This window comes from Phyllobates terribilis, unplaced genomic scaffold (assembly GCF_046119375.1).
Source record: "Phyllobates terribilis strain yellow unplaced genomic scaffold, ASM4611937v1 Scaffold_8__6_contigs__length_399053987, whole genome shotgun sequence".
NCBI classification, from domain to species: Eukaryota; Metazoa; Chordata; class Amphibia; order Anura; family Dendrobatidae; genus Phyllobates; species Phyllobates terribilis.
Window position 1 is genome coordinate 136055768 of NW_027362768.1, and position 18744 is coordinate 136074511.

Below are 18744 nucleotides of genomic sequence, written 5' to 3' on the forward strand. Positions count from 1 at the left end.
CCTTCTGCGCAGTTAGAAAGCTTGTGGCATGACCAGACAGGCTTTGGGTGCAGGTGGAAGACCGAGAGGAGGTTGAGGAGGCAGAAGCAGTGGAGGAACTTTGACATAAAGAGGATTGACGCACAACTCGTGGGGACGGCAAGACTTGGACAGCAGCCCCTTGTCCTGCTGTCACCATAGTTACCCAGTGCCCAGTCAGCGACATGTAACGCCCCTGTCCATGCCTACTCGTCCAAGTGTCTGTGGTGAAATGCACCCTGTCACACACAGAGTTTCTCAAAGAAGCGGTGATGTTGTGTGCGACATGCTGGTGGAGCGCAGGCACACCTTTCTTTGAGAAGTAGTGCCGACTGGGCATCTGGTACTGGGGCACTGCGACGGACATAAGGTCTCGAAAATCCTCTGTGTCCACCAGGCGGAAAGGCAGCATTTCTGTAGCCAAGAGCTTGCAGATGGTGAAATTCAACCTCTTAGCTTTCTCATGGCTAGGAGGAAATGGTCTTTTACTTGTCCACATCTGAGGGACCGAGGGCTGGCTATTGTGCTTAGACGGGGTTGATAAGGGTGTCCCCGGCAAACTGCCGGTCTGTGAGGAAGATGCAGGCGGACATGTTAGGTTGCCTTGATCCAAAGGTGGTGCTATCGATGTCGGACAGCGCTCAAGACCAGCTGGTGTTACCACCTCCAAAGAAAATGATGACCTGCCAATCACGCTGGCTGTTGCGGGTAAAGAGGTGGCAGGTCTGCGCCCCAAAACAGGTGTGACTGCTGTCCCCCCAGTCACAGAGGATGAAGAGGCCGCGGATGCACAAGATATGGCAGACGGTGGTTGGCCCGGCCGGCTAGGCCGCATTGTAGCACACTGAGCTTCCCACTGCAACTTATGCTTCATGTCCATGTGCCGGTTCATGCATGAAGTACTCAAACTATGTATTTTTTGGCCTCTACTTAGCTTTTGCTGACAAATGTTACAGATAACACGAGTTGGGTCATCTTTATCGATCTGAAAAAATGCCCAGGCTATGCAAGGCTTAGCACCCATGCGACCTGAAGAGCCACCACGACTTGTGGTGAGAGGCAGAGTTGTGTTTGAGGATGCAGTTGTTGACGTGCTTCCAGTACTACGTCTCTGTCCAGGAAGGCGCAACCTGACCTCGTCGTCACTAGCATCTTCCTCCACCTCCTCTGCTGACCTCATCTCTTGGCTGACTGTGGGTTGACAGTAAGTGGGATCTCCGACCTCATCATGATCACCCTGTGCGTTATCACACCCGTCGTCCTCAGAGCCAACCTGTTCCTGCCCTGACAAAAAACTAAAGTTGTCGCTCCAATCAGGTATTTGAGTCTTATCATCGTCTTCCTCATTGTCTCCACCAACAGGAGTTACAGTTTGGGAATGAGGGTCTACATTATGGTCAGAACCTTCTGCGTCTGGTCCTGGATCCGACTCATAAAGATTCTGGGCATCAGTGCAGATCATTTCCTCGTCTGGATTCACAGAAGCGCTGGAGTCGACCTCTGATTCCCAGGCTATAGTATGAGTAAACAGCTCTGCAGACTCAACCATCTGTTCTACCTCATACTCAGACGGGCAGCTGGAGATTTGGGAGCTGTGAGGAAGCAAGTGCGATTTGGGTGACACCTTTGAGGACTGGAGTATTTGTGATGTTGAAGTTGATGTGGAGGAGAGCCCACTTAAAAGAGCACTTGATATCCGTTGAAGCACCTGCTGTTTTTGTGCCTCATCTGGAATTTGTAGCGATTGGCGTGGCCGTAAGAAAGGGATCTTATCACATTGTCCGCTAAAAGAAGTAGACATTTTAGTTTGGCTGGAAGATGGTCTTTCTTCTGCACCTACCCCACGGACACAACCTTTTTTCCCCTTGCCAACACGCCTATTCCCCTTTCCACCAGCAGCAGGCCTTTTTCCACTCATTTTGGTGGTTAACTAATTCACAACTCTGGAGTTGTTTGCACAAAAAAACAATGGATGGTAACCGAGCAGAGCTGAGTGGCCAAACTGTGGTATTAGGCCAAAACTATTGGCTGGGTTAGATGCAGAAAAAAATTATTTTTAATTTGCAACCTGATGGAGGTCAGTATAGATGGACTAATAGACCAAGTCCCACACACCGCTAGAAGCCCAAATATTTTTTCAGAGCTAGATGCAGAAATTTTTTTTATTCAATTTGCAACCTGATGGAGGTCAGTATAGATGGACTAATAGACCAAGTCCCACACACTGCTAGAAGCCCAAATATTTTTTCAGAGCTAGATGCAGAAAAAAATTATTTTTAATTTGCAACCTGATGGAGGTCAGTATAGATGGACTAATAGACCAAGTCCCACACACCGCTAGAAGCCCAAATATTTTTTCAGAGCTAGATGCAGAAAAAAATTATATTCAATTTGCAACCTGCTGGAGGTCAGTATAGAAGGACTAATAGAACAAGTCCCACACACTGCTAGAAGCCCAAATATTTTTTCAGAGCTAAATGAAGAAAAAAATTATTTTTAATTTGCAACCTGATGGAGGTCAGTATAGATGGACTAATAGACCAAGTCCCACACACTGCTAGAAGCCCAAATATTTTTTCAGAGCTAGATGCAGAAAAAAATTATTTTTAATTTGCAACCTGATGGAGGTCAGTATAGATGGACTAATAGACCAAGTCCCACACACCGCTAGAAGCCCAAATATTTTTTCAGAGCTAGATGCAGAAAATTTTTTTATTCAATTTGCAACCTGATGGAGGTCAGTATAGATGGACTAATAGACCAAGTCCCACACACTGCTAGAAGCCCAAATATTTTTTCAGAGCTAGATGCAGAAAAAAATTATTTTTAATTTGCAACCTGATGGAGGTCAGTATAGATGGACTAATAGACCAAGTCCCACACACTGCTAGAAGCCCAAATATTAATTCAGAGCTAGATGCAGAAAAAAATTATTTTTAATTTGCAACCTGATGGAGGTCAGTATAGATGGACTAATAGACCAAGTCCCACACACCGCTAGAAGCCCAAATATTTTTTTAGTGCTGGATGCAGAAAAAAATTATATTCAATTTGCAACCTGCTAGAGGTCAGTATAGAAGGACTAATAGAACAAGTCCCACACACTGCTAGAAGCCCAAATATTTTTTCAGAGCTAAATGAAGAAAAAAATTATTTTTAATTTGCAACCTGATGGAGGTCAGTATAGATGGACTAATAGACCAAGTCCCACACACTGCTAGAAGCCCAAATATTTTTTCAGAGCTAGATGCAGAAAAAAATTATTTTTAATTTGCAACCTGATGGAGGTCAGTATAGATGGACTAATAGACCAAGTCCCACACACCGCTAGAAGCCCAAATATTTTTTCAGAGCTAGATGCAGAAAAAAATTATTTTTAATTTGCAACCTGATGGAGGTCAGTATAGATGGACTAATAGAACAAGTCCCACACGCTGCTAGAAGCCCAAATATTTTTTCAGAGATAAATGAAGAAAAAAATTATTTTTAATTTGCAACCTGCTGGAGGTCAGTATAGAAGGACTAATAGAACAAGTCCCACACACTGCTAGAAGCCCAAATATTTTTTCAGAGCTAAATGAAGGAAAAAATTATTTTTAATTTGCAACCTGATGGAGGTCAGTATAGATGGACTAATAGACCAAGTCCCACACACTGCTAGAAGCCCAAATATTTTTTCAGAGCTAGATGCAGAAAAAAATTATATTCAGTTTGCAACCTGATGGAGGTCAGTATAGATGGACTAATAGAATGATGCTATGCCCAAAAGATTTTACTTCACTAGGTGCAGTAAAAAAATTGGTATTCTATACACAGGTGGTATATCTTGCAACACAGATAGGCTACTCCACTGACTAACACACTCTGCAATAGGCCAAAAAGGATTAGCTTTGCTAGATTCAGCCAAATGCTGTGAAAAAAACTTGCACAGCACTGGCACAGACCTGCCTGGCAAAAACTGATAGGAACTGATGTAACCTAGTCCTGAAAAGGACTCCAATTACAATTAGTCTTTACTCCCACAATCTATCTATTTAAGAGCACAGACCTGCTTGATAAAAGTCGTAGGAAATGCTGTAGCCTAGTCCTTAAAAGGACTGCAATCACAACTATTCCCTACTCCCAAGCTATCTGTATATTTGTGCGAAAATTGGCTTGAAATTAACAAGGTATAGCGCACACAGCAACAGCGGTGCCGTCTAACACGCAGCTGCAGCAGTGAGAAAATGGTGACGACGGGGAAAATGGCTTGGTCTTATAGGGCAAGGACATGTGACATACACTGCCAATCACACATGCCCTTGCTTGTGTGAAAAAAAGCACTTCGCTCCGTGTGTGCGCTGCTGATAGGCTGACAGATTGCACCTCCCCACTGCAAATGCGGGAAAGAGAAAAAAAAATGGAGATCTTCATTGTTCCTGCAGAGATCCATCCCCTGCCCCTCCCCCCGCCCCGCTGTACACTCAAACTGCGTATTAACATTAATTTTCATCATTACTGAGAAAAAATCCAGTTATGATTTTGGTGCACGAACAGTTATCGAACATAACCTCGAACAGCCGAATTTTTCTCAAATTGTTCGTGTTCGCCGACCGGCTCGAACACCGCCCAAAACAGCTCGAATTTGAGATTGGCGAACAGTTCGAGTAGAACAACGCTCATCTCTATTCCTGACTTAATTAATAGGGAACGTGAGTGATAATATTAAAATATGTTAAAGCTTAGGACCAATTTTGAAAAGATTTTTACTTATTTTGAGCTGAACTTGAGTTGTATTATGTGTTAGGCCATGGCCCTACTATCAGTATTTGGTCAGTATTCGGTCAGTATTTTCTCTCAGGAGTGGGAGCCAAAACCAGGAGTGGGTGATAAATAGAGATGAGCGGTGTTTGACTAGAACTGTTCGCCAATCTCAAATTCGAGCTGTTTTGGGCGGTGTTTGAGTCGTTCGACGAACGCGAACGATTTGCAAAAAATTCGGATGTTCGAGGTTATGTTCGATAACTGTTCGTGCACCAAAAGCGTAACTGGATTTTTTCACATCATGCAGGGATTGTCTGCCACTCACTGTAATGCCACAGCCATGGTGGTTGTGGCATTACAGTGGTTGCCCAAATCGATGGGAACAGTGCTCACAGTGAAACATGAAAAGCCGGCAATTCAGCAGCGGCATACACTGGTACCCGACAATTTAGAATAGAAAGAATAGAGCATCACACATAGATTAGATAGATAGAAACATGTCAGTCACATATATAAGAAGTACAATTACAGTGTTGGTTACTGTACTTGTCATTTAGTGTTAAAATAAAGGATTTATTAAAAAAAAAAATTGGCGTCGGGTTCCCCGTAATTTTAGTCTCTAGCGGAGGTTAAGCGGACGGCTGGGGCAGATGTTTGAAGCCTGGGAAGGGGGTAATACCCACGGAGCTTCCCAGGCTACTAATATCAGCCCCCAACTGAATACCTAGCCTTTACTAGCTATTAAAATGGGGGACCCCCCAAAAAATGACGTGGGGTCCCCCCTATTTTAATAGCAAGCAGAGGCTAGGCAGACAGCTGGGGGCTGATATTAATAGCCCAGGAAGGGTGCCATGAATATTGGCCCCCTCCCAGGCTAGAAACACCAGCCGGCAGCCGCCCCAGAAATGGCGCATCCATAGGATGCGCCAATTCTGGCACTTAGCCTCGCTCTTCCCACTGCCCTGTAGCGGTGGCAGTGGGACTAATAGGGCTGGGGTTGATGTCAGCTTATAATGCCAGCTGACATCAAGCCCAGGTTAGTAATGGAGAGGCGTCTATAAGACACCCCAATTACTAACCCCATTGTCAAAGTTAAAAAAAAAACACAAACACCCAGAGTAAAGTCCTTTAATTGAAATAAACACACAATTCTTTAATGTTCTAAATTAAACCATACTTACCGGCCGGCTTTTTTAAAGAGAGTGTCTTCTGAGCAGTTTGTCAGCTTTTGGACACCTTTGAAGGTGTTTTCTATGTGTTTTTGTTTGCCTGCCATTGGTTTTAACGGTGTTCGACGGTGTTCTAAGGTGTTCGACGAACAGTTCCACAAACATCCTGGGGTTCGACGAACCGAACCCGAACACTACGGGGGTGGCTCAACACTAGTGATAAATGCAGAAATGGTGACTTGTTTCTATTATACCTTTTCTCTGATTGTTCCTTACCTGGTTTTGGCTCCCACTCCTGAGAAAAAATAATGGGGCTGTGGCCTTAAAGCGATTTTTCCACCAGGACAAACCCTGTCCATATGCCCTACTGTAGCATATGGTTGTCTTAGAGAGTCGTTCCCTGCTTTGGATCATAAAATATGAGCTAATAATCGGCGGCATCTCTTACTATGGCATGGTTTACCAGTTCATGTATTATATGGACAACCATTAAAGGGAATCTGTCAGTAGGATCAACCCTCCTAAAGCCGTCTTATATGGGCATGCAGGTCATAGGAAGTTGAGTAAAATGTTACCTTGATATCTGCGTTCCAATGTCTTACTACAGAGCCATCCACAATTTTCTTATATGTAAATGTTAAGATCTATGGGCGGGACATAGATCTCCTTGGGAATCTTCTTCCAGAGCTTATTTTAAATTAAAATAGGCGTTACCAGTGTGAGACATGTAGATCAGAAAAGCAGACTGTCAGTCATGACATGTCTCACACGGGTAACGCCCCTATTCATAAAAAATAAACTCTGGAGGCAGATTTTCAATGAGATCTATGTCCAGCCCATAGATCTTAACAGCTCATTTACATATTAAGAGAAATGTGGATTTCTCTGGAACAAGGCATCGAGTTGCAGATATCAAGGTATCATTTTCTTCAACTTTCTATTACAGGCATGCCCATATAGATGACTTAGGAGGGTTGATCCTACTGAAAAATTCTCCTTAAAGGGTTTGTCCACTACTTTTTAAATGCTACAGTGCCCTCCCCCCCAAAAAAAACAACACACAGACCTGATGGGCTGCACACTCAACTTCGGCCGTTGATTGGCTGCAACGTTCACATGACAAAATAATGTCATGTGAGCTTTGGCAGACATAGTTCCAAAATCACTGGAACTACGCCATGTGTTGTGAGCATGTGTTGTTTTTATTTTATTTGAGGCACTCCAGCATTTAAGAATGAATTTTCCAGTAGTCGACAAACCCCTTTTAGAATGAGCAACTAACAGCATCGCCCCCTAGTAGTTGTTTGCCAGGGATCTTAGGATCCATACCCATGGCAATAAACAGATTTCCATGTTGGCGCTAAGAATTAAAGGGTTGTCTGTGATAAGGCAACTCCTTTAAAGAGGTTGTCCACTACTTTTTGATCGCTGACCTATTTTTAGGATAGGTCATCAATGTCTGATCGGCCGGGGTTCGACACTTGGCAACCCCGCCAATCAGCTGTTATCGGTGGTGGCGGCCGCCGGCTGCAAATACTCACTTGCGGAGCTGCCCGTCTTCTGGTAGTGGCCGCCGCATGGTACTACACATCAAATCAATAGGAGGTGGGTGTGCAGTACCAAGCCTCGGCCAATACCAGAAGGTGGCAAGCTCCTCAAGTGAGTATTTCCAGCTGGCGACCACGGTCGATAACAGCTGATCGGCGGGGGTGCCGGGTGTCAGACCCTGACCGATCAGACATTGATGACCTATCCTATGGATAGGTCATCAGTGTAAAAGTAGTGGACAACCTCTTTAAGCATATTTAATAACAACAAATATATTCTTTACAATCTGCAAAGTCCATCTCCCAAAAAAGCACATCTCCCAAAAAAGCACCTTTCTAGACAGCAACAAAAGGAGACCTAGCGGTGTTAACCCATTCATAGGGTCATGCCCTAATACCCATAGTTTCATCCATACTCTGAACATTTCTATAGTTGAACATGATGGAAAGATATTTTTTTTATTAATGTAACATATAACTATTCCATTGTCTATGTCGGCTACCTGCTGTTCATTATGTAATCGCTCATAACATTCTTTCCTTGCACTGATATTGTGTATGAAAGATCTTTTCGAGAAACAGAACAAAGGGTCTATCGGGCACCAATACCTTCATCCCATATGAATGGCGAGAGCACAGAAGTTCATCTCATGCATAAATGCATAAGTGCAACCTAGTCATCGGTGGTATAACTTGGATTTTAAAGTCCATCCCCCAAGAAACTTAAAACAGAAATATAAACTTCAAAGTTCTCTTATATGTTCTGGTGAGATCGGCTTCTTATAAAATGTCTTGCACAAACCATTCTCGCCCCCATGCAATATTTCATTCTCTACATCTCATCCAGCTTTACATATCATTTGTGATCAGCACCACCTTTAATATATGCTTGTCCACATCCCTTAGTTCCCATTTCTTCTCCCCTTCGTTTCTCTTTCCTATTTATTGTCTAAATCACGTAACACTAATGAGACAACACGATTGATTTTCTGAGTAAATGCGGTCACATTGTCGTTGTGATAAGGTTTCATGTGTTTTGTGTCAATGTCATAAAAGAATAAAAAACATCTAAAAACAAAAAAATTCTCATGAAGCATTATACTATCTTATTGTGCATCCTCTCATCCTCACAATGCACATTTATTTGCTCCTCTAGATCCATTGTCGTAAATGGATTCCAAACAGCCCACTGATCAACTCAGTATCAGCATATAGAGGACTTTTGAGGTTCTGTATTGATATTGAAGGCCCCTAATCCTGTTAATTAAAACTTTTTACTCTTGCACGCAACCACGTATATATCTGTAGATGTCCCATCACCTCTCGCTGCGGAAGTCAGCAGAGCTGGATTACTACTTTCATTAAGGGGGTAAACAGTCAAAGTGGATCACCAGATTTCACAATATAAACTGTATAAATTATTAAATAGATCTATTGGACCTGATGAGGCTGTTCTACTTACTGTGAAGAATCCATGCCAGATTGGCTGTATAATCCTTTTTGAAACTTTAAGCTCCACCTCCTTCCTCCTGGCCTGATTGACAGCTCCTCAGTGTCCTTCCTCCCTGCTGCTGCTGGAAATTCACACTGCTAAGTACAAGCTACAGCTCAGTCAGGCTGGGTGGGCAGAGACTAAATACTTTGCCTCAAAAAATGCTAATTTTAATATCAAGATTATACAGTCATCGTGGCGCGGAATTTCAAAGTAAGTACATTAGCCTCATCAGGTTGAGGAGATCTACTTAAATATGCAGCTTGTTTTGTGAAATCTGGAGACAGATCCGCTTGAAGCTTTCTGAGCATTTAATGCTGGGGTTTGGTTAAATGCATCTGATTGGACTGATGCTTTTCAGCTGCTAACTGGTGCTGAGAGAGGGGAAGAGAGAGCTGCTTTAGTCACAGGCTAGATATTTTTGAGCTAAATAATGTAGATTTTCCAGACTTTTTGACCCTTGGAATAGATCTATAAGATGACAGAGTTTGTTTATATATGTATAGTTAGATATAGAGTGCCCAAATAAAAAAGTCAGTGTCCAAAGTTTTTCTTTACAGGGGTCATTCAGTGCTATTCTCCTTTTCCTTGCTACTCATGAAGCTTACACATTACATCACGCCTCTGCTTCTCATTCACACCGTCTCTCAAGCTATTCCTTGCAAGTCTTCCTTACTCTAATTTTTCCAGGAGCAATGTATGATACAGATGGGAGGAAGCTGCAATAATCCAAAGTCCTCATACCATGGCCATGTTGAGGCATTCTCCTGCCCCTAGAAATGTGATGTCATTATATGATGTCATATAGAATGTCACTGCCTACCCTAAATATTCCAATATGCATAAAACAATGAAAAAAAAATATTTACAATTATTATTTTACTGACCAGAGAATCTAATCCTCATGGAGGCCGACGACCGGAAAAAAATCTTCTGCGGTAGAGCTTTGCTTAGAATGTCATTGCCAAAATTAACTACAGCTTACATGCACACAAATGCACGTAGTGCACAGAATTATTGGACATGTATGAAATCAATGGGAAATTCCAATATTGTACAGCTCCCAAGGGTTGAAGATTATCCAGTGGTTGCAGTTTTATTACCATTGAGCTCTTACAGATGGGGGTGGGGAGAGTGTTCATTAAAAGAGAAGTTAAAGCAGATAGAAAATACCCAGCGGTGTCGTACATCTCTCCTGCACTGTCCGGGGTTCGTATTATTTCTGCTGAAGTGCTACAGAAGGCTCCTAATGGTCGTGATGAAATGTTCAGCTCGTTTTCACTAAAGCCAGACCCATTGCGGAGAAAGTAGGTTAGCCATTCCAAAAGTATATGATCAATGCCTTTAATCAAAATGTGCAATAAACACGATTGTCGCATCCATGGAACTGTGGAATATACAGGGAGAAACAGTGAAATGCTTACTACATATACTATGATATATAGAGTTACTTTTTCGTAGGGTCCTATATATATACAGTACAGACCAAAAGTTTGGACACACCTTCTCATTTACAGATTTTTCTCTATTTTCATGACTATGAAAATTGTACATTCACACTGAAGGCATCAAAACTATAAATTAACACATGTGGAATTATATACTTAACAAAAAAGTGGGAAACAACTGAAAATATGTCTTATATTCTAGGTTCTTCAAAGTAGCCACCTTTTGCTTTGATGACTGCTTTGCACACTCTTGGCATTCTCTTGATGAGCTTCAAGAGGTAGTCACCAGAAATGGTCTTCCAACAATCTTGATGGAGTTCCCAGAGATGCTTAGCACTTGTTGGCCCTTTTGCCTTCACTCTGCGGTCCAGCTCGCCCCAAACCATCTCGATTGGGTTCAGGTCTGGTGACTGTAGAGGCCAGGTCATCTGGCGTAGCACCCCATCACTCTCCTTCTTGGTCAAATAGCCCTTACACAGCCTGGAGGTGTGTTTGGGGTCATTGTCCTGTTGAAAAATAAATGATGGTCCAACTAAACGCAAACTGGATGGAATAGCATGCCGCTGCAAGATGCTGTGGTAGCCATGCTGGTTCAGTATGCCTTCAATTTTGAATAAATCCCCAACAGTGTCACCAGCAAAACACCCACACACCATCACACCTCCTCCTCCATGCTTCACGGTGGGAACCAGGCATGTAGAGTCCATCCATTCACCTTTTCTGCGTCGCACAAAGACACGGTGGTTGGAACCAAAGATCTCAAATTTGGACTCATCAGACCAAAGCACAGATTCCCACTGGTCTAATGTCCATTCCTTGTGTTCTTTAGCCCAAACAAGTTTCTTCTGCTTGTTGCCTGTCCTTATCAGTGGTTTCCTAGCAGCTATTTTACCATGAAGGCCTGCTGCACAAAGTCTCCTCTTAACAGTTGTTGTAGAGATGTGTCTGCTGCTAGATCTCTGTGTGGCATTGTCCTGGTCACTAATCTGAGCTGCTGTTAACCTGCGTTTTCTGAGGCTGGTGACTCGGATAAACTTATCCTCAGAAGCAGAGGTGACTCTTGGTCTTCCTTTCCTGGGGCGGTCCTCATGTGAGCCAGTTTCTTTGTAGCGCTTGATGGTTTTTGCAACTGCACTTGGGGAAAATTTCAAAGTTTGCCCAATTTTTCGGACTGACTGACCTTCATTTCTTAAAGTAATGATGGCCACTCGTTTTTCTTTACTTAGCTGCTTTTTTCTTGCCATAATACAAATTCTAACAGTCTATTCAGTAGGACTATCAGCTGTGTATCCACCTGACTTCTGCACAACACAACTGATGGTCCAAATCCCATTTATAAGGCAAGAAATCCCACTTATTAAACCTGACAGGGCACACCGGTGAAGTGAAAACCATTTCCGGTGACTACCTCTTGAAGCTCATCAAGAGAATGCCAAGAGTGTGCAAAGCAGTCATCAAAGCAAAAGGTGGCTACTTTGAAGAACCTAGAATATAAGACATATTTTCAGTTGTTTCACACTTTTTTGTTAAGTATATAATTCCACATGTGTTAATTCATAGTTTTGATGCCTTCAGTGTGAATGTACAATTTTCATAGTCATGAAAATACAGAAAAATCTTTAAATGAGAAGGTGTGTCCAAACTTTTGGTCTGTACTGTATATATATATACAGTGCCTACAAGTAGTATTCAACCCCCTGCAGATTTAGCTGGTTGACACATGCGGAATTAACTTGGCATTGTGACATTTGTACTGTAGATCAGCCTGGAAGTGGGAAATGCACTGCAGCAATTTTTTTTTTTTTTTTTTTTTTAAAAACGTTAAAAGTTAATTCAGAGTGTCATTTATTATTCAACCCCTCAAACCACAAGAATTCTGTTTGGTCCCCCTAAAGTATTAAGAAGTAGTTCAGGCACCAAGAATAATGAGCTTCACATGTGTGGATTAAAGATCTCTTTTGCCAGCCTTTTCTGACTATTTAAGACCCTCCCCAAACTTGTGAACAGCACTCAGACATGGTCAACATGGGAAAGACAAAGGAGCATTCCAAGGCCATCAGAGACAAGATCGTGGAGGGTCACAAGGCAGGCAAGGGGTACAAAACCCTTTCCAAGGAGTTGGGCCTACCTGTCTCCACTGTTGGGAGCATCATCTGTAAGTGGAAGGCTTATGGAACTACTGTTAGCCTTCCACGGCCTGGACAGCCTTTGAAAGTGTCCTCCCGTGCCGAGGCCAGGCTTGTCCGAAGAGTCAAGGCTAACCCAAGGACAACAAGGAAGGAGCTCCGGGAAGATCTCATGGCAGTGGGGACATTGGTTTCAGTCAATACCATAAGTAACGTACTCCACCGCAATGGTCTCCGTTCCAGACGAGCCTGCATGGTACCTTTACTTTCAAAGCGTCATGTCAAGGCTCGTCTACAGTTTGCTCATGATCACTTGGAGGACTCTGAGACAGACTGGTTCAAGGTTCTATGGTCTGATGAGACCAAGATCGAGATCTTTGGTGCCAACCACACACGTGACGTTTGGAGACTGGATGGCACTGCATACGACCCCAAGAATACCATCCCTACAGTCAAGCATGGTGGTGGCAGCATCATGCTGTGGGGCTGTTTCTCAGTCAAGGGGCCTGACCATCTGGTCCGCATCCATGGGAAGATGGATAGCATGGCCTACCTGGAGATTTTGGCCAAGAACCTCCGCTCCTCCATCAAGGATCTTAAGATGGGTCGTAATTTCATCTTCCAACAAGACAACGACCCAAAGCACACAGCCAAGAAAACCAAGGCCTGGTTCAAGAGGGAAAAAGTCAAGGTGTTGGAGTGGCCTAGTCAGTCTCCTGACCTTAACCCAATTGAAAACTTGTGGAAGGAGCTCAAGAATAAAGTCCACATGAGACACCCAAAGAACCTAGATAACTTGGAGAAGATCTGCATGGAGGAGTGGGCCAAGATAACTCCACAGACCTGTGCCGGCCTGATCAGGTCTTATAAAAGACGATTATTAGCTGTAATTGCAAACAAGGGTTATTCCACAAAATATTAAACATAGGGGTTGAATAATAATTGACCCACACTTTTATGTTTAAAATTTAATAAAATTCAACTGAGCAACATAACTTTTTGGTTTGTAAGATTTATGCTTCTGTTCATAAAACCTACTCTCGAATGCAGTTTGAAGGCTCTAACTTATTTACATCTTATCAAACCAGCTAAATCTGCAGGGGGTTGAATACTACTTGTAGGCACTGTATATCAGTTCACTTATCCATTATCATGTGTGAACAGATCAACACATAAATGCAATTTGTGACTCCATCTAATGTATGGTCTGTACTAATTTCTTGTGATTTTCAAGATCTCTGCAGTCGTTTAAAAGACAACACTCAATGTTTTCTCCGAGGGGATAAAAACATGTCCTTGTCTTGCATGTTTGTACCCATGTAACTGACTCACCTGTACAGGACCCAGAGGAGGAAAAAAGAAGTATTGGAAAATTACAAGCCCTGCCCCAAGAGCACCCCTAAAATAACATGGGCCACCCACATGCCTACCTTTGGGCAGGGCTTCATATACTCCTCCCTTTGGACATTTTTTTGTGTGGGATTGTATCAGAAAAATAGAGATGTTGACAAGTATCCTCCATACAACCGCTATAATGTGGCACTCCTTTCTGGTGTTGTGTAGACTTCACTGGTCAGTGATTATATGACTATACAGCTGTAAGAGATGTAGGTGGAAATAGGAACATACAATCGAAGTGCTGCCCAGGGCTGTAAAGTATATATAGACAGAGATGGTGCAATAAGAGATTCTCCAGTATATATCTTTTTATATTTATTTTGAATACTTTTAAAGTGTGTGCAACTTGTATCCAGTTTGTAAGTGTTGTGTATATGATGTGCATGTGACACAATCTGAGGCAGGCTTGGTAAAATTCAAACAACTGCAAATTTACTCTGTTTGGGACAGAAAGCATACTGGTTACAAACAGTGGCACTTAGCAATCATGGTATATGGTACAGAGACGTGGTGGTTACAGCATATGGTAAAGAGGCTCACTGGTTACAGTATGTGGTGCAGAGACTGAGCTGTAACAAAAAGAGGTTTGGTGTTTACAACTGTTATACAATATTTTGCAGATTTTGCAAAGAATGTAAAATAAAATACATTGGCTGCACAATACGTAAATTAAAGAAAAGGATGGCAGAACATGTTACCAACATCAAAAATAAAAACGCATCCTATTCAGGAGCATGCAAGCATTTTGTAGAGAGACATAAAGGGGAATTAAACAATTTTTCATTCTATGGACTAGAAAAAGTGGATATTCCTATTAGAGGAGGGGATTGGAGGAAAAAAAATCCTCCTAAGAGAATTATTTTGGATCATTAAACTTGATACAAAATACCCCAACGGCATGAACCATAGGAATGATACTCCGCTTTACCTATATTAAATTTTAGGGATTTGAATGCAGGTTTTTTTTGTTTGTTTTTTTCTGTGTTTTTTTTTCTCTCCTTCTGGTTTTCCTTGTGATTTAGCCTTCTGATTATGCTAATTATTCTCAAATGTGATTGATTGTTAACATATGTGTTTATTGATCGACGGTTGGTTGCCATTTGTTTTTATACCATGTATCATAAGGAATCTGTATCTCAGTGAATAAGGGCTTTTTTGCCAGAAACGCGTTGAGATGTATTCCCAACCTGTATGATCTTTTAAATTATTTTGTAATAAATTGAGGATTTTAATTATTTTTGGGACTCACCAAAATTATTTTCTTGGTGTTTACAACATATGGTACACAGATTTGATGGTAACAGTATAAGGTACAGAGGTTTGGTGGTTAAAACATGGTGCAGAGGCTTGGCGGTAACAGTATATGGTAAAGAGGCTTGGCGGTAATAGTATATGGTACAGAGGCTTGGCGTTAACAGTATATGGCACAGAGGCTTGGCGGTAACAATATATGGTACAGAGGGTTGGGGGTAACAGTATATGGTACAGAGACTTGGCGGTAACAATATATGGTACAGAGGCTTGGCGGTAATAGTATATGGTACAAAGGCTTGGCGGTAACTGTGTATAGTACAGAGGCTTGGCGGCAACAGCATATGGTAAAGAGACTTGACGGTAACAGTATATGGTAAAGAGGCTTGGCGGTAACAGTGTATGGTACAGAGGCTTGGCGGTAACAGCATATGGTAAGGAGGCTTGGCGGTAACAGCATATGGTAAAGAGACTTGGCGGGACCACTGTATGGTACAGATGCTTGGTGGTAAAACTGTATGGTACAGAGACTTGGCGGTAACAGTATATGGTAAAGAGGCTTGGCGGTAACACTATATGGTACAGATGCTTGGTGGTAATACTGTATGGTGCAGAGGCTTGGAGGTAACAGTATATGGGAAAGAGGCTTGGCTTTAACACTGTATGGTACAGAGGCTTGGAGATAGTATATGGGTACAGAGAAATTATAGTTACATTATATGATACAGAGACTTGGCAGTTACAGTATATAATACAGAATACAGTAGTGAGGTTGGTAGTAACAGTATAGAGTACAGAGGTTTGCGGTTACAGTATATGGTTAAGAGGTTTAGTGGTTGTATTATGTGGTACAGAAGCTTAGCTGATACAAGATATCATCTAGAAACTTCTCTGATACAGTATGTGGTACAGAGGCTTGGCTGATATCGATTATCATCCAGAGGTTTGGCAGTTGATGTATTGTCACATATTTTGGCAGTTACACCACAACTCACAATAACTTAAAGGAGTACTCTCAATTTGTCTGTTGAGTAGTTCAGAGCAATGCTTTCTCCTTAGTTTTCTTACTTTGTGGTTTCTAGCAGGGCAGGCAATCCTCCTCCTTGAATAACAGTTATAAAGCCCAGCACAAGTTCTGCTATAACACATTCAACCCTCAGTGGTTTGTTCTGGTCTGTACATTGTAATCACTATACATACACATAGTGACAACAGGGTATTTGAACAAGCACACACCTCCAAGAAGAGAGACAAGATTGGGACAAATGCTGTGAAAGCTGTGGGCTGGTGATTTATAACCCCATCTCTTCAGAAGATAAGAGAAAGGGGTTGGGGTAGGTGAGCAGAAATAGTGTAGAAATCAATGGGCTGGAGAGTGCTGACTGGAATATTAAGAGTTAAACTCTCTTCTGGAATGTGCCTACTGCACACCCTTGGCCTGGGGCTGAATGCTGAGCTCCATGGAAACCTGCTGTACACTATGTAAGATAAAAGCTCTCATTGCAGAAGAATAACAGCAGATGGAAAAAGCAAGTCAATCCCCAGCTTGCTTATTTACATGCTGTATAACTAATTAAAACAATATAAGAACAATAGAATACCCCTTTATCTGGAAAAAAATGGACACACTGCAAGCTCGTCTTGGTCTCTGGTCACATGTGCTTGGTATTAAGGGATAAAGGCAAATCTCTTTGTGAAAAGTGTACAAAATAGATGTCCATCAGAAAAAAAGAAAAAATAGACTTATTACATGGTAACCCCCAATACGCATATGTCTGACTTCATACAGTGTTCCTATAGGGTTATGTCTGTTGGTTAATAGCTTGAATCATGTACTACATGCTTCAAGGAGTCAGACAATGACTTACATGGTGGTCACCTATAGGTTTTCTTTCAACGCCCCTTTTGTTATTTCTCATTCACTTGGCGACACTCAGTGACTTTACAATGGATCTTGTTCTACACATGAGATAATAGGATCATTTGACCAGGGGGTATATAGTTTCCAAAGACAATTTCTGCTCTAAAATATCTTCTATAGAGTAGTAAGCAGAACCTCCACACATACTGATCAACGTTCAAATCTTTTATGAATAATATTAAGAACTTTCTGCAGAATTGTTACGGAGCAGTTTTTACTATTAAAAGATATCTCTTTGGCCCCCTATAATCCTGTCTAGCCTGGGACGCAGTCATCAGTATGATTGTTTCAATGCTAGTAGCTACACCAATGGTGCCGGTCCCCACATGCTTCATTAACACTGTTAAGAATACAAATACTAAACATAGTAATGTTGAATCTACAGTTATAAATGAGAAATGTGGTTTGACAGTAAAAAAAAAAGTTCTTCTTAATAATGTCACTGGTAAAGACCATAAAATTATCATATTGAGCACAATTAATAAAAAGAAATATCTCTAGAACAGTTTGGTGGATTTAAAAAGAAAGAAGGGAATACTCATGAAAGCATCAGTAATAAAATAGGAGTGACAGCCGGCCACTTTTGACCTGGTTATAGGACCTCCTTAGCTTGTACACTGTAAAGTAAATGAATGCTTACAGACTTGTAATGTAATTGCCATTAAGTTTTATCTCTTGTCTTTTAGTTTTCCCAAGATGCTGGTCCAGCCACAAACAGAATCATCCGTCCTCCACGGGGACGATATCCGCTACAGCGCCGATGACCAATGACCTCAACACTTACCACTCAGGGAGTGTCGTATGGAAAGTCATTAAATCACATTTTCTAATCTTCATCTCACGGGGCTTAAAGTAAAGCCATTTATGTTTGTTCTTTAAGAAATTGTTTGACCACAAAAGTTCATAGAAATCAATGATCCCATTTCAACCCTGCACAATAAAATTACAAACTGTTTAATACTCACGGCATAATGAATTGTTTTGGTTGTCTGCTACGTATTTTTCATTGGCAGAATATTAAAAGGTTAGTAGGTAAGGAGCTCCTTCCTGTTTTGGAGGTAGAAGTGGGCCCCGTTACCTCTTGGTCCGCTATGCGACTGCAGAGGCTTCACCAATGATATGTCCGTCACTGGGTAAGACTATACGCACAGGTAGAGCAAATTCTAGTGTTAGTCACTCACTTTGACATAACCTTAAAGAGACACAAGGTATTGAATATCTGCAAATGGTCAAGAGAGTAACATGTAGGCAAAGTGTCTCGAGTATGTCACGTCCTATTTTGAGATCTGGGGTTAGAAAATCTTTACGTATTGAGAATCGCAGGTCTTCCATTTAGCCCACTAAATGTCTTAATCCCAGACATGCTAGATGTTTGTTGTTTTTCACCAGGTTTAATTTTTGTGGTCACTTACCATTCTGCAATACAGAATGTCAAAGCAGGTGCTTTGTCTCGGAGTTTCCCTGGGGGTGGGAGTACTGATGATGCTGTCCCTATTTTACAAGAAGGGGTGGTCGTCTCTGAAGTGTGTTCTGAGCTTGAGGGTGAGGTATTGAAAGCTTAGTGGGACACCCCTTCTTCTCCTTTAGGGAAATTGTTTGTACCTGTACATCTGCGTCTCAAAATTATAGGG

General features: G+C 41.9%; 1 protein-coding gene across 3 annotated transcripts in view; it reads left to right on the plus strand.

Moving 5' to 3' along the window:
* Positions 1-18073, plus strand: part of SEC16B (SEC16 homolog B, endoplasmic reticulum export factor) — a 191264-nt gene extending 173191 nt beyond the window's left edge. For all 3 annotated transcript variants that reach the window (XM_073643359.1, XM_073643358.1, XM_073643357.1), the window contains one exon: positions 17800-18073. In XM_073643359.1, coding sequence (XP_073499460.1) covers positions 17800-17877 — 78 coding nt within the window. In that variant the 3' untranslated portion in view covers positions 17878-18073. The remainder of the gene's footprint in view (positions 1-17799) is intronic.
* The last annotated feature ends 671 nt before the right edge of the window (positions 18074-18744 follow it).